This window comes from Phodopus roborovskii, unplaced genomic scaffold (genome assembly GCF_943737965.1).
Source record: "Phodopus roborovskii unplaced genomic scaffold, PHOROB, whole genome shotgun sequence".
In the NCBI taxonomy this organism is placed as follows: Eukaryota; Metazoa; Chordata; class Mammalia; order Rodentia; family Cricetidae; genus Phodopus; species Phodopus roborovskii.
This window is the reverse complement of record NW_026126461.1, coordinates 9,069,086-9,087,195: the sequence shown is the minus strand read 5'-3', so window position 1 is coordinate 9,087,195 and position 18,110 is coordinate 9,069,086. Positions and strand designations below refer to the sequence as shown.

General features: G+C 39.7%; 1 protein-coding gene across 1 annotated transcript in view; it reads left to right on the top strand.

Annotated features, from left to right (window-relative positions):
• Positions 1–14,034: 14,034 nt before the first annotated feature.
• The window catches only part of Slco6a1 (solute carrier organic anion transporter family member 6A1), a 39,428-nt gene continuing 35,352 nt past the window's right edge, over positions 14,035–18,110 (top strand). Inside the window, exons 1-2 of the mRNA XM_051190667.1 lie at positions 14,035–14,356; positions 15,803–16,063. Of these exons, the coding sequence (XP_051046624.1) occupies positions 14,035–14,356; positions 15,803–16,063 (583 nt within the window). The remainder of the gene's footprint in view (positions 14,357–15,802; positions 16,064–18,110) is intronic.

The following is an 18,110-nucleotide window of genomic DNA, read 5'->3' as shown; positions in this document are numbered from 1 at the left end:
TAAGTGTAATTAAATAAACACTTTTTTAAAATACTGTTATTTTGATAGGTGATAGATAGGGAGAAAGTACCGTATAACCTGGGGTAAATCCCAGAGGCTGACGACCGAACACCTGTGTTTTTCCTGGTATAAAGTGGAAAGTTGAAACAGAGTTCCATGAAAGCAAGGAACCTCCCTGCTTCTGAATTCAGAAGGTCTCATTTTCCTTATTTTTCTTTTGCTTTTTTTTTTTTTTTTACATTTGTGGTAGTATATATTACGGTTTGACTCTGGAAGATGTCTTATGGGATATATATATATATATATATATATATATATATATATACACAATCAATGGTTTGGGTTCCAGTTGATGGTGTAAACTCTAGTCGGAGAGCGCGAGATCTTGTTAGGTAGCATAGGTCACTGGGAGAAGAGCCTACAAGGATATTTCCTGTCCTCTACTCTTCTTCTGAGTCTTCGCTTCTTTCTCAGCATGTAGTTAACCACATTTGGCTACCAGTCTCCTACCTGAATGATGCTTGTCTTTCCTCAGGCCAACCATGAATTGAAACCTTTGAAACTCGGAACTGGAATAAAACTTTCCCCCCTCTAAATTGGGTATTTTGCCTCTGGAATGAAAAATCAAGCAGAACAATACAAAAATGAATGTGGAGGAAAATGGCTTGTAGTTCTTTGACCCCAACTGCTCATTTATTCCCTGAATATTAGTTTTAGCACTTAACATGTGACAGATACAAAAACAGGCACCACTCACACACACACACACACACACAAAATGCCTATGTTATAGTTTACCTAGTCTTTGAGTCCTTTAGCAGTCAGGTATACAAATATAAACAACAGATTAGAGACAAAAAGAGTAAATTATCACACTATAGATTGTTGGAATTATTGATAAACTAATCCACAAAGATAATTGTGACCGTGTGTGTATGTGTGTGTGTGTATGTGTGTGTGTTTGTATGTATGAGTGTGTGTGAGTGTTTCATATTTGAATGCATGTTGCAATGCGTGTGGGCACGGGGACCTGTGGAAGCACGTGTGAACACATGATTGTCTGTGTATGATGGTCAGAGACTGACCCCTTCTAAAATCACCCTTGTTTGTTTTGTTTTGTTTTACCAAGGCAGGTCTCTTGGTGTGGCATCTTGTTGATTGATGTTATATGATATTCATGTCTTATCCCAAGTGAGTAAAGATAGCAAGGCCTTCATTTACCAAGGGAAAGAATAAAGTCTTCCTTATACAACTAAAAACAAAAGGTTTTTATTTTTGACCTTTTCTTTATTTTTTTACTTACTTTACATACCGAATACAGTTCCTCCTCCTTCCTGTCCTTCTGCTTCCCCCCCACTCTTCTCAGCCCCCATCCACTCCTCAGAGAGGGTAAGGCCTCCCAAGGGGAGTCAACTATGCCTGACATATCAAGCCCCTTCCTACTGTAATCAAGGCTGAACAAGGCAGCCCGCCATAGGGAATGGCCTCCAGAAAGCCAATTCATACCCCAAGGATAGATCCTTGTCCTACTGCCAGGGGTCCACACTCAGACCAAAACACACAGCCATATTCAGGGAAGCAAGGTAACAAGGGGGCCCTAAGAGGGGCATACATGGCTCACTTTAGGAAGGAGGAATAGTTAGGATCTCCTGGGTAAGCTTGGGGTGGAGAAGAGAAGGTAATGGAATGGGGGATGTATAAATGAAAGTTTCTTTTCTGCCTGGCCCCAAATAAAAACACAAAGACATCTTAATTTATAAACGGCTGGCCATTGACTAGGGCTTCTTGCTGGCTAGCTCTCCCTCTCTCTTAATTATTAAGCCATTTCTATTAATCTATGTATTGCCACGAGGCTGAGGCTTGCCTAGACTCTGGCATCTGCCCTTTCTGCAGCATGGCATCAGTGTTTTTTATTCATCCAACAATAAGAGAAACATATAAACAGAAGGGCATTCCTCCATCATCTCCTCTTTTCTGTCTAAATAAAAAGAAATGTTTTAACTTTAACATAGTAAACTTATGTATGACAAAGCAGGTATCAAGTGAGAACTATAGTTAACAATATTTAGTCCAATAACATTTGGCAAAATTTAAAGAAACTATTTTATCATATATCCTATCTTTGCAAGTCTAAGGTTTTATATGTCACTTACTTTTTATAATAACTAATGAAACCATAATCATAACTATCTGTATTCAACTCCATCAAAGACCACAGAAGGATAACATATAAACTCTAGAATTGGCAGAGAGACATCTCACTGCCTGGACAGTTACCCAAAGTTCTTCTGTAATGTTGGAGTATCCATCTTTAGCCCATAGACCACAGTGTGTCTGGCAGACTTCTCAGTGAAGCAGGGAATTAAACTGTTCACCTGTACTGGCAGTTTGTCAGTCACTCTTCTCTGTGTCATGAGGAATGTCTGGCAGACTCTTCCATGAAGCAGGAACCCTGCAGGACTGTTTCATCTTGTTTTGTAAGTTCAGCAGTCACTTTCCTGTGGGTCCTGCATGTCAAGTTTATACAGCATACAGTCAAACAGTCCAGGAAAGCGCAGTTTATTGCCCAAATGACTATTTCTGTCATGTTGATGCAAACTCCATAATGAGTTTCTTTGATGCCCATCTTCCTCTCTGATGTAATTGGTGTTGCCAGGAGCAGTTATACTTGACTATCATGGAAAACCCTAATAAACCATTTTAAATGCCATATTCTATAGGCCTTTGACTGGTTTGAAGAGTATCCATCCATCTCAAATATATCTCTGTATATCTAGAAAATCTAACTAGCATAAGTTTTGACTATTATAGGTTACTATCTATAATCTGCATTTATTTATACATTACTTTTTTAAATGAACTGTATAAACACAATATCTAAGCAAGAGAAGAAATATACATATCTTAAAACTGACCTTAAATTTATATCAATAAATCAAAATCCATACCAATACAAAGTATTAATTTCTGTATCATATTCTCCTTTTTTCCTTTTAGAAAGAGATTAGCTGTGATCATTAACTGTTTATAAACAACTCCATTTAAAGAAAGTATAGATAATATTTGGAAATTTGGTTGTTATTCTGTCCAATCTGCTTCCTGCTGTTTGGGGTTACTGTCAATACCATGGGGATCCTGAGAAAAGCCGGAAACCTGACTAAATCCTGGTTGTAGGAGCCTGAGGCTGAATCATCTCAGCTGATTTGGATGTTGGATCATCTGGGCCAGTGCTTCAGGGGGTCTTTCTTGATCAAACCAGATTAGTCTGGAAGGAATCCACAGCTTTTCATTTTCTGTGGAAACAAAGACAAAATCTCTTTTCCAAAGTAATACATCCTTAGACTTAAATTAAGAATTCAAGGTATTTTCGAAATATATACATTGTATTAGCCCAGCAGCTTTTATAATCAAATGTCTTTTAGCGGTTGTTCTTTCCTCCGCAAAGACAACACCACAACTTACAGGATCCAGACTCTCTGGTACTTTCCCTCTTCATGTGGCTTTTTGTATTACTCTGTTCCTTTTCTTTTTATTTCTTTATTTTTTCTTTTTTTGAGACAGGGTTTCTTTGTGTACTTTTGCCTGGCCTGTAATTCACCCTGTAGGCCAAGCTGGCCTTGAAATCACAGATATGTGCCATGTGCCTGCCTCTGCCTCCCAGGAGGTGGGATTAAAGGCGAGTGCCACCAGCTCCCCAACTACTCCATTTCTTTTTAAAGGACATTCTCTATCCTTTTTCTTTTCTCTCCCAAGCCTATGTGTATTATTAAACACACTGTAAACATTTACAGGTTTTTCTTTTTTTTTCCCTTTGAATCTGTCTTTATTATGTATCGCTATCGTTTTGTGACCAAGTGTCTTTTATCAGCTAAACAGCATGGCTGAATCAAAGCAGCAGTTGGCCCCATTCTGTTCCTTGGCTTTCTGAGAGTGTCTAGGTCCATGCCATGGCCAAGAAGGATGCCACTGGCTGCCCAGTAACCACTTAATTGTTTGGTAGCAGAACTTCTTAAAAGAGCCCTGCACTTTTTGCTGCTAATGCTGAGTCAGGAAAAAGCTTCCCCTAAAGGAGCCTTGAGCCTCTGCTTGTCTCCAGCAAACAGCCCACCTGAGAAAATGCTGCTACCAAGAACCTGAGCTTGCCTTTGTTCTTTGTTGTTGTTGTTGCTCTTTTGTTCTTAGATTCCCTTTTGAAGCTTTTGTCAGGTTTTACGTAGAAATTCTTGCAACCCACATCTGGGCACCATTTGAAGATGGAGGCAAACAAATCGGAGGATGTACAATATCTTTGAGTTATTTCCCCTGAGATCATGGCATCATTTTCTCCTGTACATAGTGTGATAAGTAAGTTTTTGAAGGGATCTACTTTTGAAAATAAACTATATATAGAGAATAGCTATATTCTCTACTACACCGTTTTAAAATACTAAGTCTTGTGTTTTTGTAAATGAGACTAAATAACTTTCTAAGATGAGGACACAGTCATCTCCCATGTAAATGCTGGATTGGGGAGGACAGCATCATCAAAGTAGATTTCAGAAAGCCATTCAAAAAGAAAGGAAGGAAGGAAGGTACTCTTTGGTCTGTGGTCTGGATGTGCACTTATCCTTGGGTACCTGTTTTACTGTTTTATAATAGGCATTGTAACTTGGGAGTTGCTTTCACCCTCTGTTTAGAATGGTCATCCCAAAAGGTTGGAAAGCCTCATGTTTGTTTCCTAGCAGCTTCAGTCCCTAAAGACCAGTGCTGGCCAAGATTATGAAGCTATTCCCACTGTGGCTGTGAGTAGTCAAGGGCTACACTGTGTCTCATCTAGTTCAAATTCATAGTGCTTGAAGTAGTGGATATAGAGCTTATGTTTAATATTATAAGAATACCTCAAGTATTCATAGCACATCAACACATTTTTCTTGTTTTTAATTCATAGATTGCTTCTTTTAAAAACTGTAGTATGCCAATTTTCATAACAAACATTAAACGTAGTTTTGATTAAAGATGTAATATTTAACAACAAAAATATGCAACTCTAACCTCTGTAAGAAATACTTTGTACCCTATTGTTAGAAGAAAATATCAATGTATCCCAAGCATGCCTGGCTATAATAAATTATAGGAGATTTTTAACCATAAGCCTTCACCCTAATACAAGTATTACTATATGTACATTTTTGGCACACTACTGTGTAAAAACACTAACAGATTCTAATGGGCAGTAGTCCCATGCTTCCCGTGTGACTACATCCACAGTCTCTGCTCTTTGGGGTGTAGATTATCCAAGGTTCTATCCTGCTTCAAGTCTTATAATGAGGGTTTGTTTAAATGAATTCAAGTGGTACACCTTTCCTCCCACAGGAAGTCAAAGCACATTGCCTTAGGACACCCTTGCCACATCCTGGTGATAAAAGAAGCAATGTTTGCTCTCCAGAAGTTAATGGTGAGGGAAGCAATGCCTGGTGAAGTTAAGTATCTGACTTGAACTTCTTCAGTGGTGCAGATCTGACTCTGCCCCCACTGATTTCCAGTAGCCAGTGGGTAAGCACTGTATGGCCACAGCCACAGCTTCCACTTCTAGGAGCCACTGCACAGGACGAACATTGCTGCAGGGACTGTGTCAACCACCTACAGGGCTCTGGAGAAAACCAGCATTTCTTTACATCTCTCTGCTTAGATTCTTCTTGAGAAACAGGATTTTTAAATCACATCTCTTTGCATTGTCAGATTATTACCAGCTGTTTTTTCAACCAGAGACCAAGGAAAGGCATGAGAAGAATCAACTGGGATGACTATTTTCTATGAAAAGCTCTTATTTGCACAATTCCTTTTTAAAAATTATGTATTTATTTTACATCCCAACCCATTTCCCCTCCTTCCGCTCCTCCCAGTCCCTCCCTCTACCTCTCCTTAGCCACCCACGATCTATTCCTCTATTTCTATTCAGGAAAAGGGCAGACCTTCCTGGATATCAACAAAGTATGGCATATTAAGTTTGCTTAGATTTCTGAAATATAACCCTAAAAGCATATGTGGTAAAACCCACAAAGAATGCACCAAACACAGCATACCAAGATGCAATAAGACTAGGTACACAGTCTCAAATCAAGGCTACAGCCTCAAATCAAGGCTAGGTGACACAATCCTGTGGGAGGAAAAGATTCCTAAGAGCGTGCAAAAAGACAATCCTGCTCCCATTGTGGGACTCCTAACGATGGGAGTGGGGATGCCTCTGACTCTCGCCTGCTTTTGGGATCTTTTTCCTCCTACTTAGATGCTTCATTCAGCTTTGGTATGAGAGTATGTTCCTAGTCTTATTGGAGCTTGTTATGCCATGATTGGTTGATACCCTTGGGAGGCCTCCTCTTTTCTGAAGGGAATAGAGAAAAAGTGGATCTGGGGGAAGAAGGAAAGTGGGGGGGAGGGGCAGGAAGAGGAGAGGGGGGAGGGGGACTGCAGTTGGATGTAATATGTGATAGAGGAATTAATAAAAAAAGAAAACAAAAACAAAACACCATCAAGCTAACAACCATTGCATATATCCCGATGACCTAGCACAGACTAGAAGCAGCCTCCGTGGTTTAGCTTTGGTCTCTGAGCCCCTGTTACCTCTACTTACTTAATATCTGTGAGCCAAGTTTTTTTTTTGGTGTCTATGACCTCCCTGGATCCCCCATTTCTTTCTCCCCCTCCCTTCTTATTTTATATATTGATCCCAGTTCCCTCTCCCTCCCACCCTCCCTCTCATGCCCTCCCCAAATCCCCTCCAATCCCATTCCCCTCCCACTCCACAGGAAGAGTGATGCCTTCCAGAAGGAATCATCAGAATCTGTCAAGTCATTTGAGTAGGGACTAGGCCTTCCCTCCTGCCTCTAGACTAAAGGAGTATCCCTCCATGGGGAATGTGCTCCCAAGGTCCTTTTGTGCACCAGGGATACATCTTGGTTTCACTGTCAGAGGTCCCTTAGACTCCCCAGGCCTTCTAACTGAGACCTTTGTTCAGGAGGTCTGAGTCGGTACAATGCTGGTTTCTCAGCTGTCAGTCTGGGAGTCCATGAGTCCCCTCTTGTTCAGGTCAGCTGTCTCTGTGGGTTTCTGTAGCCTGGTCTTGACCCCTTTTCTTATCACTCCTCCCTGTCTGCAACTGGATTCCAGGAGTTTAGCTCTGTGTTTAGCTGTGGGTGTCTGCTTCTGTTTCTATTAGCTACTAGATGAGGGCTCTGTGAAGGTGGATAAGTTAGTCATCAATCTCATTATCAGGGAAGAGCATTTATGGTAGCCTTTCTACTGTTGCTCAGATTATTAGTTGGGGTCATCCTTGTAGGTCTCTGGAAATTTCTCTAGAGTCAGTTTTCTTCTTCAAACCTATAATGGCTTCCTCTGTTATGGTATTTCTTTAACAACAAGACAAAACAAAAAACAGCCGAGGAATAGTCCATTGAGTAAATATACCATATCTTCTTTAAACATTTTATACATTCCTCAGCTGAGGGACATATAGGTTGTTTCCCGTTTCTGGCTATTATGAATAAAGTCAATATGAATATAGTTGAATGAGTGTCTTTGTGGTGGGATGGAGTGTCCAAGATCGGTATTGCTGGTTGTTGAGGTAGATCTATTCCTATATCTCTGAAGAACTGTCATATTGATTTCCATATTGGCTGTGCAAGTTTGCACCACATCCTTACCGTCACTCCTGTTATTAATCTTAGTCACTCTAACAGGTGTAAGATGGACTCCCGAAGTAGCTTTTTGATTTGCATTTCCTTGATGGTTAAGGCTGTTAAACTTTTCTTTAAGGGTATCTCAGCAATTTGGATTTCTCAATAGAGAAATGGGGAGAGGGAGATGACTGGGAGGATTGGAGGGAGGCAAAACTACAATTTGGAAAATTAAAATAAACACAAAGAAATTTACACCGTTTATAGCCAAGACCCTTAATTTTTTTCACAGTATAGTTTTGTAATATTTTCCCCCCACTACCAACTCCTTCATAGTCCCTTTCCTTTGTTTTATTGGTAACCTGAAGTCATACAAGACTCCACTAGTCCAGGCTCAGCAGCGCTTTTCTGGCTATCCAGCAGAGGGCGCCACAATTCACAGTTTTAAAAGGGAGATGGCAAGTGAATCCTGAAGGGACCTAGGAAGATGTTTCTTCACTATTGACATTTTCAGTATAGAAGGCCAATCATAGATTAAACAGCAGTCATTTTCTTCATGCTTGTTGAAGCAAACACACAATGACATTTAAGATTAATGTTTCCACTATTTATTGTTTTCAAAAGCCCTGTTTTTAAACACACACACACACACACACACACACACACACACACACACACACAGTTTAATCATCGAATGCAGCCTTTACATGTTTATCCTTCTTCAAAAACACTTGATGGGTGCAAACTCTCATGCATAGTCTGACCCTAGATGTTTGCTGCTTATTCACGACGTCTCTCTAAGAGGCATGGCATGCCCCCGTGAGTCCTGCTGATGAGTCTATTTCACATTCCTCCTCCAAGGCTGCTTCCCCAAAGCTCCTGCTCCCTCCTGCTCCCTCCCCGGGACCCTAGTTGAATACTCTCTTGTTGAGGCTAACCCAAGTTGCTGCCACCCATCCCCTCTCTATGTCTTTCCAGGCCCAGACCCAAGCAAGAGCTGCCTCCTCAGCCCCCTTTGCCTAGTCTGATGCAGGACTTTCTTTCACCCCTCACTGCCTGTCCACACCATGACAAGCCCCCTGGGGGTGGGGGGAGTGGAGGACACCACACCGGCGAGCTCTTAGTGAGACTAAACTAAGTCCCTTGACCTACACTCCAGGCTTATGTCTAACACTGAGCTACATCTTCCTGCCTTTTCGCAGATTCTGTCTTGCCTAGGTTCCTTGCCTAGGTGTTACCTTTCCAAGTTCAGACCCAGGTGGGACTCAACCAGGGCAATTCATCGGGCTTCACCCAAGCCATGTCACATGACTCTTAAGACCTCTGTATGCCACAAGTTACACTGAATTGTCACCCAAGTCTCTCCAATCTGTAGATCTGGCTTGTTCATTCCCCCTACCTGACCTGAAAAGAACTACTTTGTGGCATTAACAAAAACAGACCTAACTGTTCATCCAACAGGAAGAGGCTAGAATATCATGTCAGATCCACGAGCAAGGAAGTAAATCCATAACCCCCTTGCAAAAATTTTGAAAGATCAAAACAATATGCCCCCCCAATCCACTAGAGAAATGTTTTCTGACAGGACTTACCTAGACAAACCCCAGGAATTTAAAATAAAAATTATAAACATTTTCAAATGTTCAAAGAATCCACAAAGAGATGCAATGATAGACCAGACTGAACTTAAAAGAAGGATGAAATAAATTCCTAACGGAAGCTCAAAGCTTTATTCCTTACTGTCACTTGAGAAGGGTTTAGTTAACCTTTAATAATGTTCAAGAAGTGTTTAAGGGGCAATGTATATGTAATCCAATGTTCTGTGAACTTGGGTGATGGGACACACCTTTAATAACTGCATGCAGGAGCAGACACAGGTGGATCTCTATGACTTGGAGATTAACTTAGTCTACACAGTGAGTTCAAGACCATTGAGAGCTACATAGTGAGACCCTGTCTGGGAAAAATGAAACCCTAAATTAGTAACACATTGAATAACTTTATCAAGACACATGCAGTTCTAATCTGATGGATTTTTTGACAGAATGGCCTGTTAGTCAAACAATAAAATAGTTCAGTCTCTTCAGGATCTCTTATCTCCATCCAACTTGTCTCTCCTCCATCTCCTCCCTCCCTCACCTCTCCCCCATTCTCTTTTTCTTCCCCAAACCTCCTCTCACCGTCTGACTGAATTGATAAGGTATTTTCAAGGAAGTATTTGAACGTCATTTGTGAATGCAACTTCAGCTGTCAGAATGTTAACTTCCATGGATTCAGTCAGTTAGATCACAAAGCACAATGTGTTTCCTGTTACTACTGTTTTTCCCTGCCTGAACCGAGATTCTCCTTACAGCAGCCTCAGTGGACATTTGGGTTTTAGAGCTACTAAAAAAACGCACATTTGTGTTTTCTTATTTAACCTTTCCTGCCTGCTGTTCTGAGTGGTCATTTGTTTTCCTTGCTTGAACCTAGTTTGTGTTCTCCAACAATGCTTGCTTTCTTTTTACCTCAATAAGACAGGCCAAATTATGTGCTTTGATGATTTCTAGTTTGTATATCTCACTGTATTTCTTGAGGGTCATGTTTGCCTCTGTGGTACACATTTTTCCTTTAGAAAAAAAATACAAAAAACATAAATATAAACAGCTTCATCAAGATTTGCTTCCTTGGGGCACAATTTTGAATATAATGAAAACTAACAAAGACAAGAGATTTTGGAAAAGATCCTAACTAATTCTTCTCTGTCCTCATGAGGCACAAGGCCATTCCATGGAAAAATTTGCTCTGTCACTTTCAGAAAGATATAATTCATATTAAGTCGGTGAACATTTACAGAGGGAATATGGTAATATTTAAGGTCCATGATTTACAAAATAGTTTGCTAGAGGCCAAAAAAAAATTAGGGGCCATTCTGTAAACATTACTAATTATCTTGTTTTGAAAATAAGAGCTGGGCAGCCCCTGTTGGCCTGTTGCTCTCCTAGCCCAGGAGATATGAACAACAGGCCCAGTGCAGTTAATCAGGAGTTTTGCTCAGCCCTTTGTCCTTCCTTCTGGGACATAATTCACACCAGATCTCTACGGTGCTTAATGTGGATGTAGCATGTTGCACTAGGAACCCTCAGATAGGAAGGCTTAGCCACAGTGGCTCTGGTTGGAGAGCATGTGATCTCACTAGAAATGCAGAGTCAGTAACAAGCCCTCAATTCTCTTTTCATTATTTCTCAGAGTAGCTTTAGGAAGAAGAGCAAGACGCTCTCATGCACTGATGGAGGCACATATTTTTCTCATATCCTTCCATTCCTTGTAGTAGCGTAGTTCTTAACGTGGAGCAAAGACCCAGGCAAAACACTGGGCAGGAGCTGAGTGGAGTAAGAAAGAATTAAATCTTCCAAAATGTATATCCTGGATGCCTATATAGAAGAGTTTGGATAAAAGGTTTAATTCAACACAGAAACAGAGCAAAGAATAGATATAATTAGATACATTAATATATTATTTATTAGGATTTTACCTTTTATACATGTGAAATTTACAACATGAAGGAGATAAAATATTTCCTTGAATTTTTCCATTGAAACTCACACAGAATGAATATATTATTAAAGAATTTGTGTAAGTCACCACAGCATTTAGAAAGCACACTGCACACAGGAAAGAAGAGACTAAGGACCAAGGAAGAGCTAAAAGTTCCACTAACACACCATTTGGGTAATTTGATACCTCATCTTAATGTACATCAGTAAGGCTGTCTGAGTCTTTAGTAGTTCTACAGGCTAGTTAAGAACATTTAGTAAGTTATTAATTAGATAATACCTCAATTGTAGTTATAAATATCCATGTGTATGGCTGAAAGTTAGGCTACTGTAATACATAGTTTGAATTTTGGATGGATGCATGACCCTGTTAGGTTAGAAACCTGTGAGGCAACTTTCCCCCATTGTCTGAATGTAAACAATAGAAGACATGGTGTTCCACGTGGAAAGTACTTTTCAGAGACAGGAAGAAGTCTCACGGATAAAGTTGCTTTGTCTTACAAGACGTGAGCTTGATCTAGAAATGCATGAAAATTTGATAGGGAAAACCAATTCCACTCAGTTGTCCTCTGACCTCTCCATGCACAAGCACTTACACTTACATCACACGCACACACACATAAACACACACACACATACACACTATTTTTTTAAAAAAAAGTTTAAAAATTGAACTTTACAATGTCTGATGAATGAGCACCAAGAGGTTAACTATTACTATTTAAGTTCAATTCTCATTGGCAGAGTATTAAGTAACAAAAGGCTCTTTTTTTTTTATTTGTCATGTAAAAAAGAGCATATTATAGTTTGGGGTGACTATGCTATATTAGGAATACGTCAAGGAAGTTTACATAGGTTTTATAAAGATTTCTCACTTCATTTTTTTGTGGTCAGCTGATCTGAGCATTCAGTTTTACAAATAGAAGAATGGATTCCAAGAAAGTCAAGAATGTGTACTAATTATATTTTAAAGACATTTCTAGTGATGGTATCTTAGTCAAGAGTTTCTATTTCTACAATGAAACACCATGACCAAAAACAAGTTTGGGAGGAAAGAGTTTATTTGCCTTACACTTCTACAGCACTTTTCATCACTGAAGGAAATCAAGGCAAGAAAGCAAACAGCAGGAGCCTGGAGGCAGGAGCTGATGCAGAGGCCATGGAGGGGTGCTGCTTAGTGGCTTGCTCCACATGGTTTGCTCAGCCTACTTTCTTATAGAACTCATGACCATCTTCCTGGGGTGGCACCACCCACAATGGGCTGGATTATCTCACAGCAATCACTAATTTAGAAAATGTCTTAAAGCCACTTGGCCCAGGTGGGTGAAAGACACCCATGGTTTGCCCTGAGTCCTCATCGTGCAAGCTGGTTGAAGACATCCGCATCCTTTATGGACAGGTAGGGACCATTCAGATGAGAAAATGCATGGTGCAGAAATGGGGAGAAAGAGAAGAATGGCTCATGTGCGGTGGGAAGAGAGAGAGCAGGAGGAAAGAAGGAGTGAGGAACAGGCTGGTGTGGGTGCCCTGCTTGCCACCCGGGGCCATGGTGACATCTGGGCCAGCGCTGCTGCCAAGGGCCATGTCTGGTTCCGTGGTATTACTGCAGTCAGCCCAGTAGGGACAGAAATCAATTGTGTATATTTTGCGTGACAACCTGAGTTCAAGTATCATAGATAGAATACCAGCTGGGATGATTGAAAACAAATGAAACTATTTTCCAAGGAGATTAACACAAATAATGAAAGTAGCATCAGACCTTTTTTTCTCTCTCTAAATCCACTTTCTTTATATATAGCTGAAATATGAAACAACATGTGCCATTGGAGTCAGTAAAGCATCTTTTACAGCATCAGTGGCTGATAAAGTCAAAAGCCAATGAAATCCCTTCTGGCATCTGAATCATAGAATGCTATGAATTTTGACAGATCTTGCAATTTACAGCATGCATTCATAAGTTAAATAAAAGTTTCCAAATCGATTGTGATCACAAGTCTATATTGATGTCTTGAAATCTAGTCCTCAAACACCAAGATAATATTATAGGCAAAGTGACATATATATTTACAAATAAACACACACGTATATAAATAAAGCAATTGAGGGAAGAGAGATTATTAATCCATGTTCTTTCTGTTATTTTTTGGGGGGTACAGGGGAACAGGGTTTCTCTTTGTAACAGCTGCTGTCATGGAACTCACTCTATAAACCAGGCTGGCCTTGAACTCATAAGATCCACCTACTTCTACCTCCTTAGTGCTGAGACTAAATAAAGGTGGGTGCCACCATGCCTGGCTGAGACTATAAATTTTAAAGACTCTTCTGACACAGTGGATGTATCTTTCCATGTTTCCTGATTTTGTTTGCTTGTTTATTATTTTAGTACTTCAACAAATTTCTATCAAGTGAGATTGTCCATTTGTGAAGACAACACATTGAAACAAGCCTGGAGATACTGGGGGTTCATTCCTCTGTCCTATGCTTGTACATTTCTGTTTTCCTTGTATTTCTAAAAACAAACAAACAAACAAACAAAAAAACAACCAACCAACAAACAAAAAACAAAAAAAATTGTATTAGTTTTTTGAGCAGTTTATTCAGTATGGTTTGAATGGGTTCACCTCCTTTCTCCTTCCCCTCCTTTGCCTCCTTCCTCCAATCCCTCCTCTTTGCTTATCTGTGACACACAGAAGATGGAATACAGTCTTGGAACTTCTGACACGTCAGCCAACGGACGCTGGCTGGTGGCAGCGCTCTTAGCGACGGCGTTAGTCACTCGAGACCACAAAGTACACAGGTGCCTGGAAACAAACCTGTCCTCTCCACAGAACTGTATCGGATAAACCATGGACCAGGAAACAGAACAAACACAAGACAGTACTGAGCATGAACCGGTGGAAGAGGAACCTGAGAAGGAACAAGAGCAGTCTGATGATCCCAATAAAGTATCCCCGTATCTGACAACATTTCCAACTGCCATGATGAAGTTTGCAAGTTTCAGAAAAAATAAAGTGCCTGACTCTTCAAACGCCACGAAGGTACCAGATGCAAAAAAGCAGCCCTTGGAAGGGCCATTCGCCTTGGGCCCTCTAGTCTTCCCTAAGTTACAGCGTTTCAACAACATTAACTTCTTCCTCATTTTGTACTGTATGGTGGTCCTAGCTCAAGGTACGTTGGAGGAGCAGGGCTGCTCTGGGGTGTTGAGGAGTGAGGTAGACAAGGTGGATACACACTGAAGAAAGGAGAGGGTCCATGACCAGGCGCGAATGGAATAAAATATCAGCCAATCCAATGCCTGTTGTTACCTCAGGTCTTGACTGCCTGCCTGGCAGGGTGCACTCCGTGCTGTGAACATCATGCTGCTCTTCAGATACAGAGGTTATGAGAAGGTGGTGTTGAGCTAGTTCATGTTATTTGATGACCAAATTACGTTCGGGGTTGAATTAAAATAAAGTTGAAAACAGCATTGGCATCATAGGGTGGTTTCAGTTCCCAATTTCGAAACACTATAGCAAAGCGTCTTTCTGTTTGCATTTTGTTCCTTCCTGTGTGAATTGAGGGATGGTGAGATTTGACGGGGTCCACATCATAAGAAGAAATACTGGAGTATTTTCATCCATACTTTGCCTTCTTCCTCCTGACTCTTCCTCCTCCTCCTATTATTTTAGTTATATATTGTGATTAATAATTTTAGTTAATAAAAAAAAAAAAACAAAACTCACGAAGCTCCATCAGTCCACTTCTGAACTTAATTTTCTTTGCAAGGGGTCTGGTTAACTTGGAGACTACACTTTGCTCACTGCCTTTGACTTGGCTCTCACATTTATGTGATGTCAGTGAGAGGCTCGGGCAGTAACCATCAAACGTATAGCAAGAATTTTCTATGGCTTTCTGCTTTGCTGGTGATTTGGGCAGCAGGAGCAACCAATCTCGATTGACTGAAGTTCTTAGAGGTAAAATAGGGAATTGACATCCTATCTGCAGCCATCCCGAATGTTTCCTCAGCACGTGCTACTTGGGTCTAGCTGTGACAACCGCCCGAGCAACAGACAAGCAGGCGATCAGCTGCTTCTCAGTGTCTGAGGCAGTTGGACAGCAGCAGTTGGGTGTAGTGAAGCAACAACTCTCGGTCCAGCACCTTTGCAGACATAAGAGTTTTAATTTGCAACTATTTTCTGTTTTCACTCCAAGAAATGTAATAACATTTTGTAGCTATTTTCTGTATCAAGTTATTTTTGTATCATTTTCGCATGATAATGGTTTTATCCACATTGTACTCTGGTTTATTTAATGTTAAAGAACATGAAACAATTCACAGGAATATATTCTGAAAATGCTCAAAAATCTTAAAAGCTTCAAGAACAGTATCCAAGCTATCAAACAACCCTACTGTTGGACAAATTGTATACACATTTTGGCATTATTTATTTAGCATTCAAGAACATGAAATAATTTACATTGAATGTATACTTTTTTTTTTTCAAAAAGATTGAAAATTCCTAGAATGGTTAAACTTCAGTTGATGTAAATTAAACTCTTTGAATGATTATAATGGCAATCTGATTTATTTATTAAGATGTGTTATATTGCCTTTTGTCTTTCTCTTGATTTTAGGTCTTGTATTTGGTCTTGTTGGGCTGAGTATTGGACATTTTCAGAAGGAATTTTATCTGTCAAGGCCAGAGAAGGTTGTATTGATCTTCAGTTATGATGTTATATCTTTGCTGGTAGCAATACTTGTAGCATACTATGGAAGTAAATGGAACAGGTCCAAGTGGGTGGCAGCTGGAGCCTTTTTAGTGGGACTTGGATCCATTTTTTGTGCTATTCCATACATGAAGTACGAAATTGTAGCACCGATGGAAGAAAATGAAGGTGAGGTTTTTAAAAATACCCTAATACTCTGAATCAATGTTTATTTAAATCATTGCTTCAAGCAATTTAAAATAGGCCATGATGTATGCCTTTGTATCTTTCCTTGTTTATGTAACCATGCTTATTGACTAATTACTAAGTCTAATTAATTAGCTCTTTTATTTCCCTCACAGAAGAGATAACCCTAGGAAAGAATACTGTAGAATACTATTTATCACCTGTTGAAATCTCCTTGTTTTTATGCATGATTTTGTGGAAGTTCCTTGATTTTCTACACTTCTTCCCTGTGGTGAACTTCAACATGCATTTCCCCCAAAATACTGCAACAGAATTTCTTCCATCCTTCCATTAACATAAGTCTTGCTAATTACTACAGTGAAAACTTACTTGTTATGAATTTAGAGCTTTGCCCAGTATTTTTTGTAATACTGAACAACTCTTTTTGATAGTTTCCCTTTTGGGGCTTGCTATGTGTGCAAAATTTGTATGTTATTTATAATCTTCAATTTCCTTAACAAAGTCTAATTTTTTATGGTTGAGACTCAAAAACATTAGATTTAGTATAGTCGTGGGAAACATTTTTTTGTTCCAGATACTATTCAATGGAAAGCTCAGATATGTCTCCTTAGGAGTATGTAGACAACTAAGTTCAAATTTCTAGAACAAGGCACAGGTAAAACACTCTCTGAAGGTGTTTTATGATTGCAAAGAGCATGAAGGGTTTTCTTTCTGTTCACAATGAAGTCAAAGTGGGCATTGAATGCCACATGTCTTGTTTTGTCTTGTTTTCTTCAGCTCTGAAGCTATAGCTCAAAAATCATAGAAAATGGGTAATTGACAAAGGTTATAATTGTATTGAGGGCTTGTATGTTGCGATAGAGAGCAAAGTGATATGATTACCAGGGAAGAAACGTAAGGGACAACTGAGTTAACAGGAGCATTCTAACAGGACTCACACACTAAAATCATTAACTAGCAGATTTAGGAGACTGAAAATTAAGAACGAGTGACTGTTGTATACTCAAATAAAAACAGCCCCCCCCAGGCCCACAGGACATTGCAGAAGAGAAAGGAGAATGAGAGAACTCAATGACGCAGAGTGTGTGGGAAGTAGTGTGAAATGCTGGACTAGGTATGAAATGGCCATTGTAATCTTGAACTCATGGAAGCTGTGAGAATCTGCACACAAATTATCCAAGATAGCATCTGCAAACATCCTATCATGGAGGGGGATGGAGCTCACAAGTCTCTGTGCATTCCTGAAGATTTTTTTTTCCTTATAAAACACTGTTTATTGACCAAAACCACAACCAGAAGACAGGTCGGTTATGGTGGTGCATGAACAGTATGAGTAAGCCCGAACTTGAGAATTCTAGCTGGCAACCAGAAATGAAATATACAGAAGCAAGTTTATAGAGATTTAAAGGTCACAGATGTTGAAAGTTGATGCAATAGAGAAATCATGGTAACATCGTGCATCCACTGAATGGTTGCTACATAGTAACCAGTTTCATAATTCCCTTTTTCATTAAATATATACTTTATCTTCATTGTTGTGGAGACATTTGCTTCTATATTGCCCATGAGAAAAAAAAATCTTATAAATACTGTCCCTGAAAATTTAAGAGATATGACAGTAAAAAGTGTAGAGGGTCACATTCACATAGCATTTTTAGCCAAATGGATTTCAATTATTAAACAAGGTATTTTAGCTACAGATCACTACAGTAAAAATTCAATAATTTGAAATAAATATAACTAGTATTCAGATTTAGAAATATTGGCATGCTGTCTTTACTGGGGTGGGGATGGAATTACTTAAATTCTGTAGATGAAATTGAGAAGATGTGTACATCTTACTTGTCCAAACGGGCCAGGGCAGGGCCATGATGGTGCAAGCCTTTAGTTTCAGCTCTTAAGAGGCAGAGGCAAGCAGATCTCTGATTTCCAAGACAGCCTAGTCTACAAAACAAGTTCCAGGACAGACAGGGCTACAGAGAAAACCTGTCTCAAAAAACAAATCTACAAACCAAATTTGGTTTCCTCA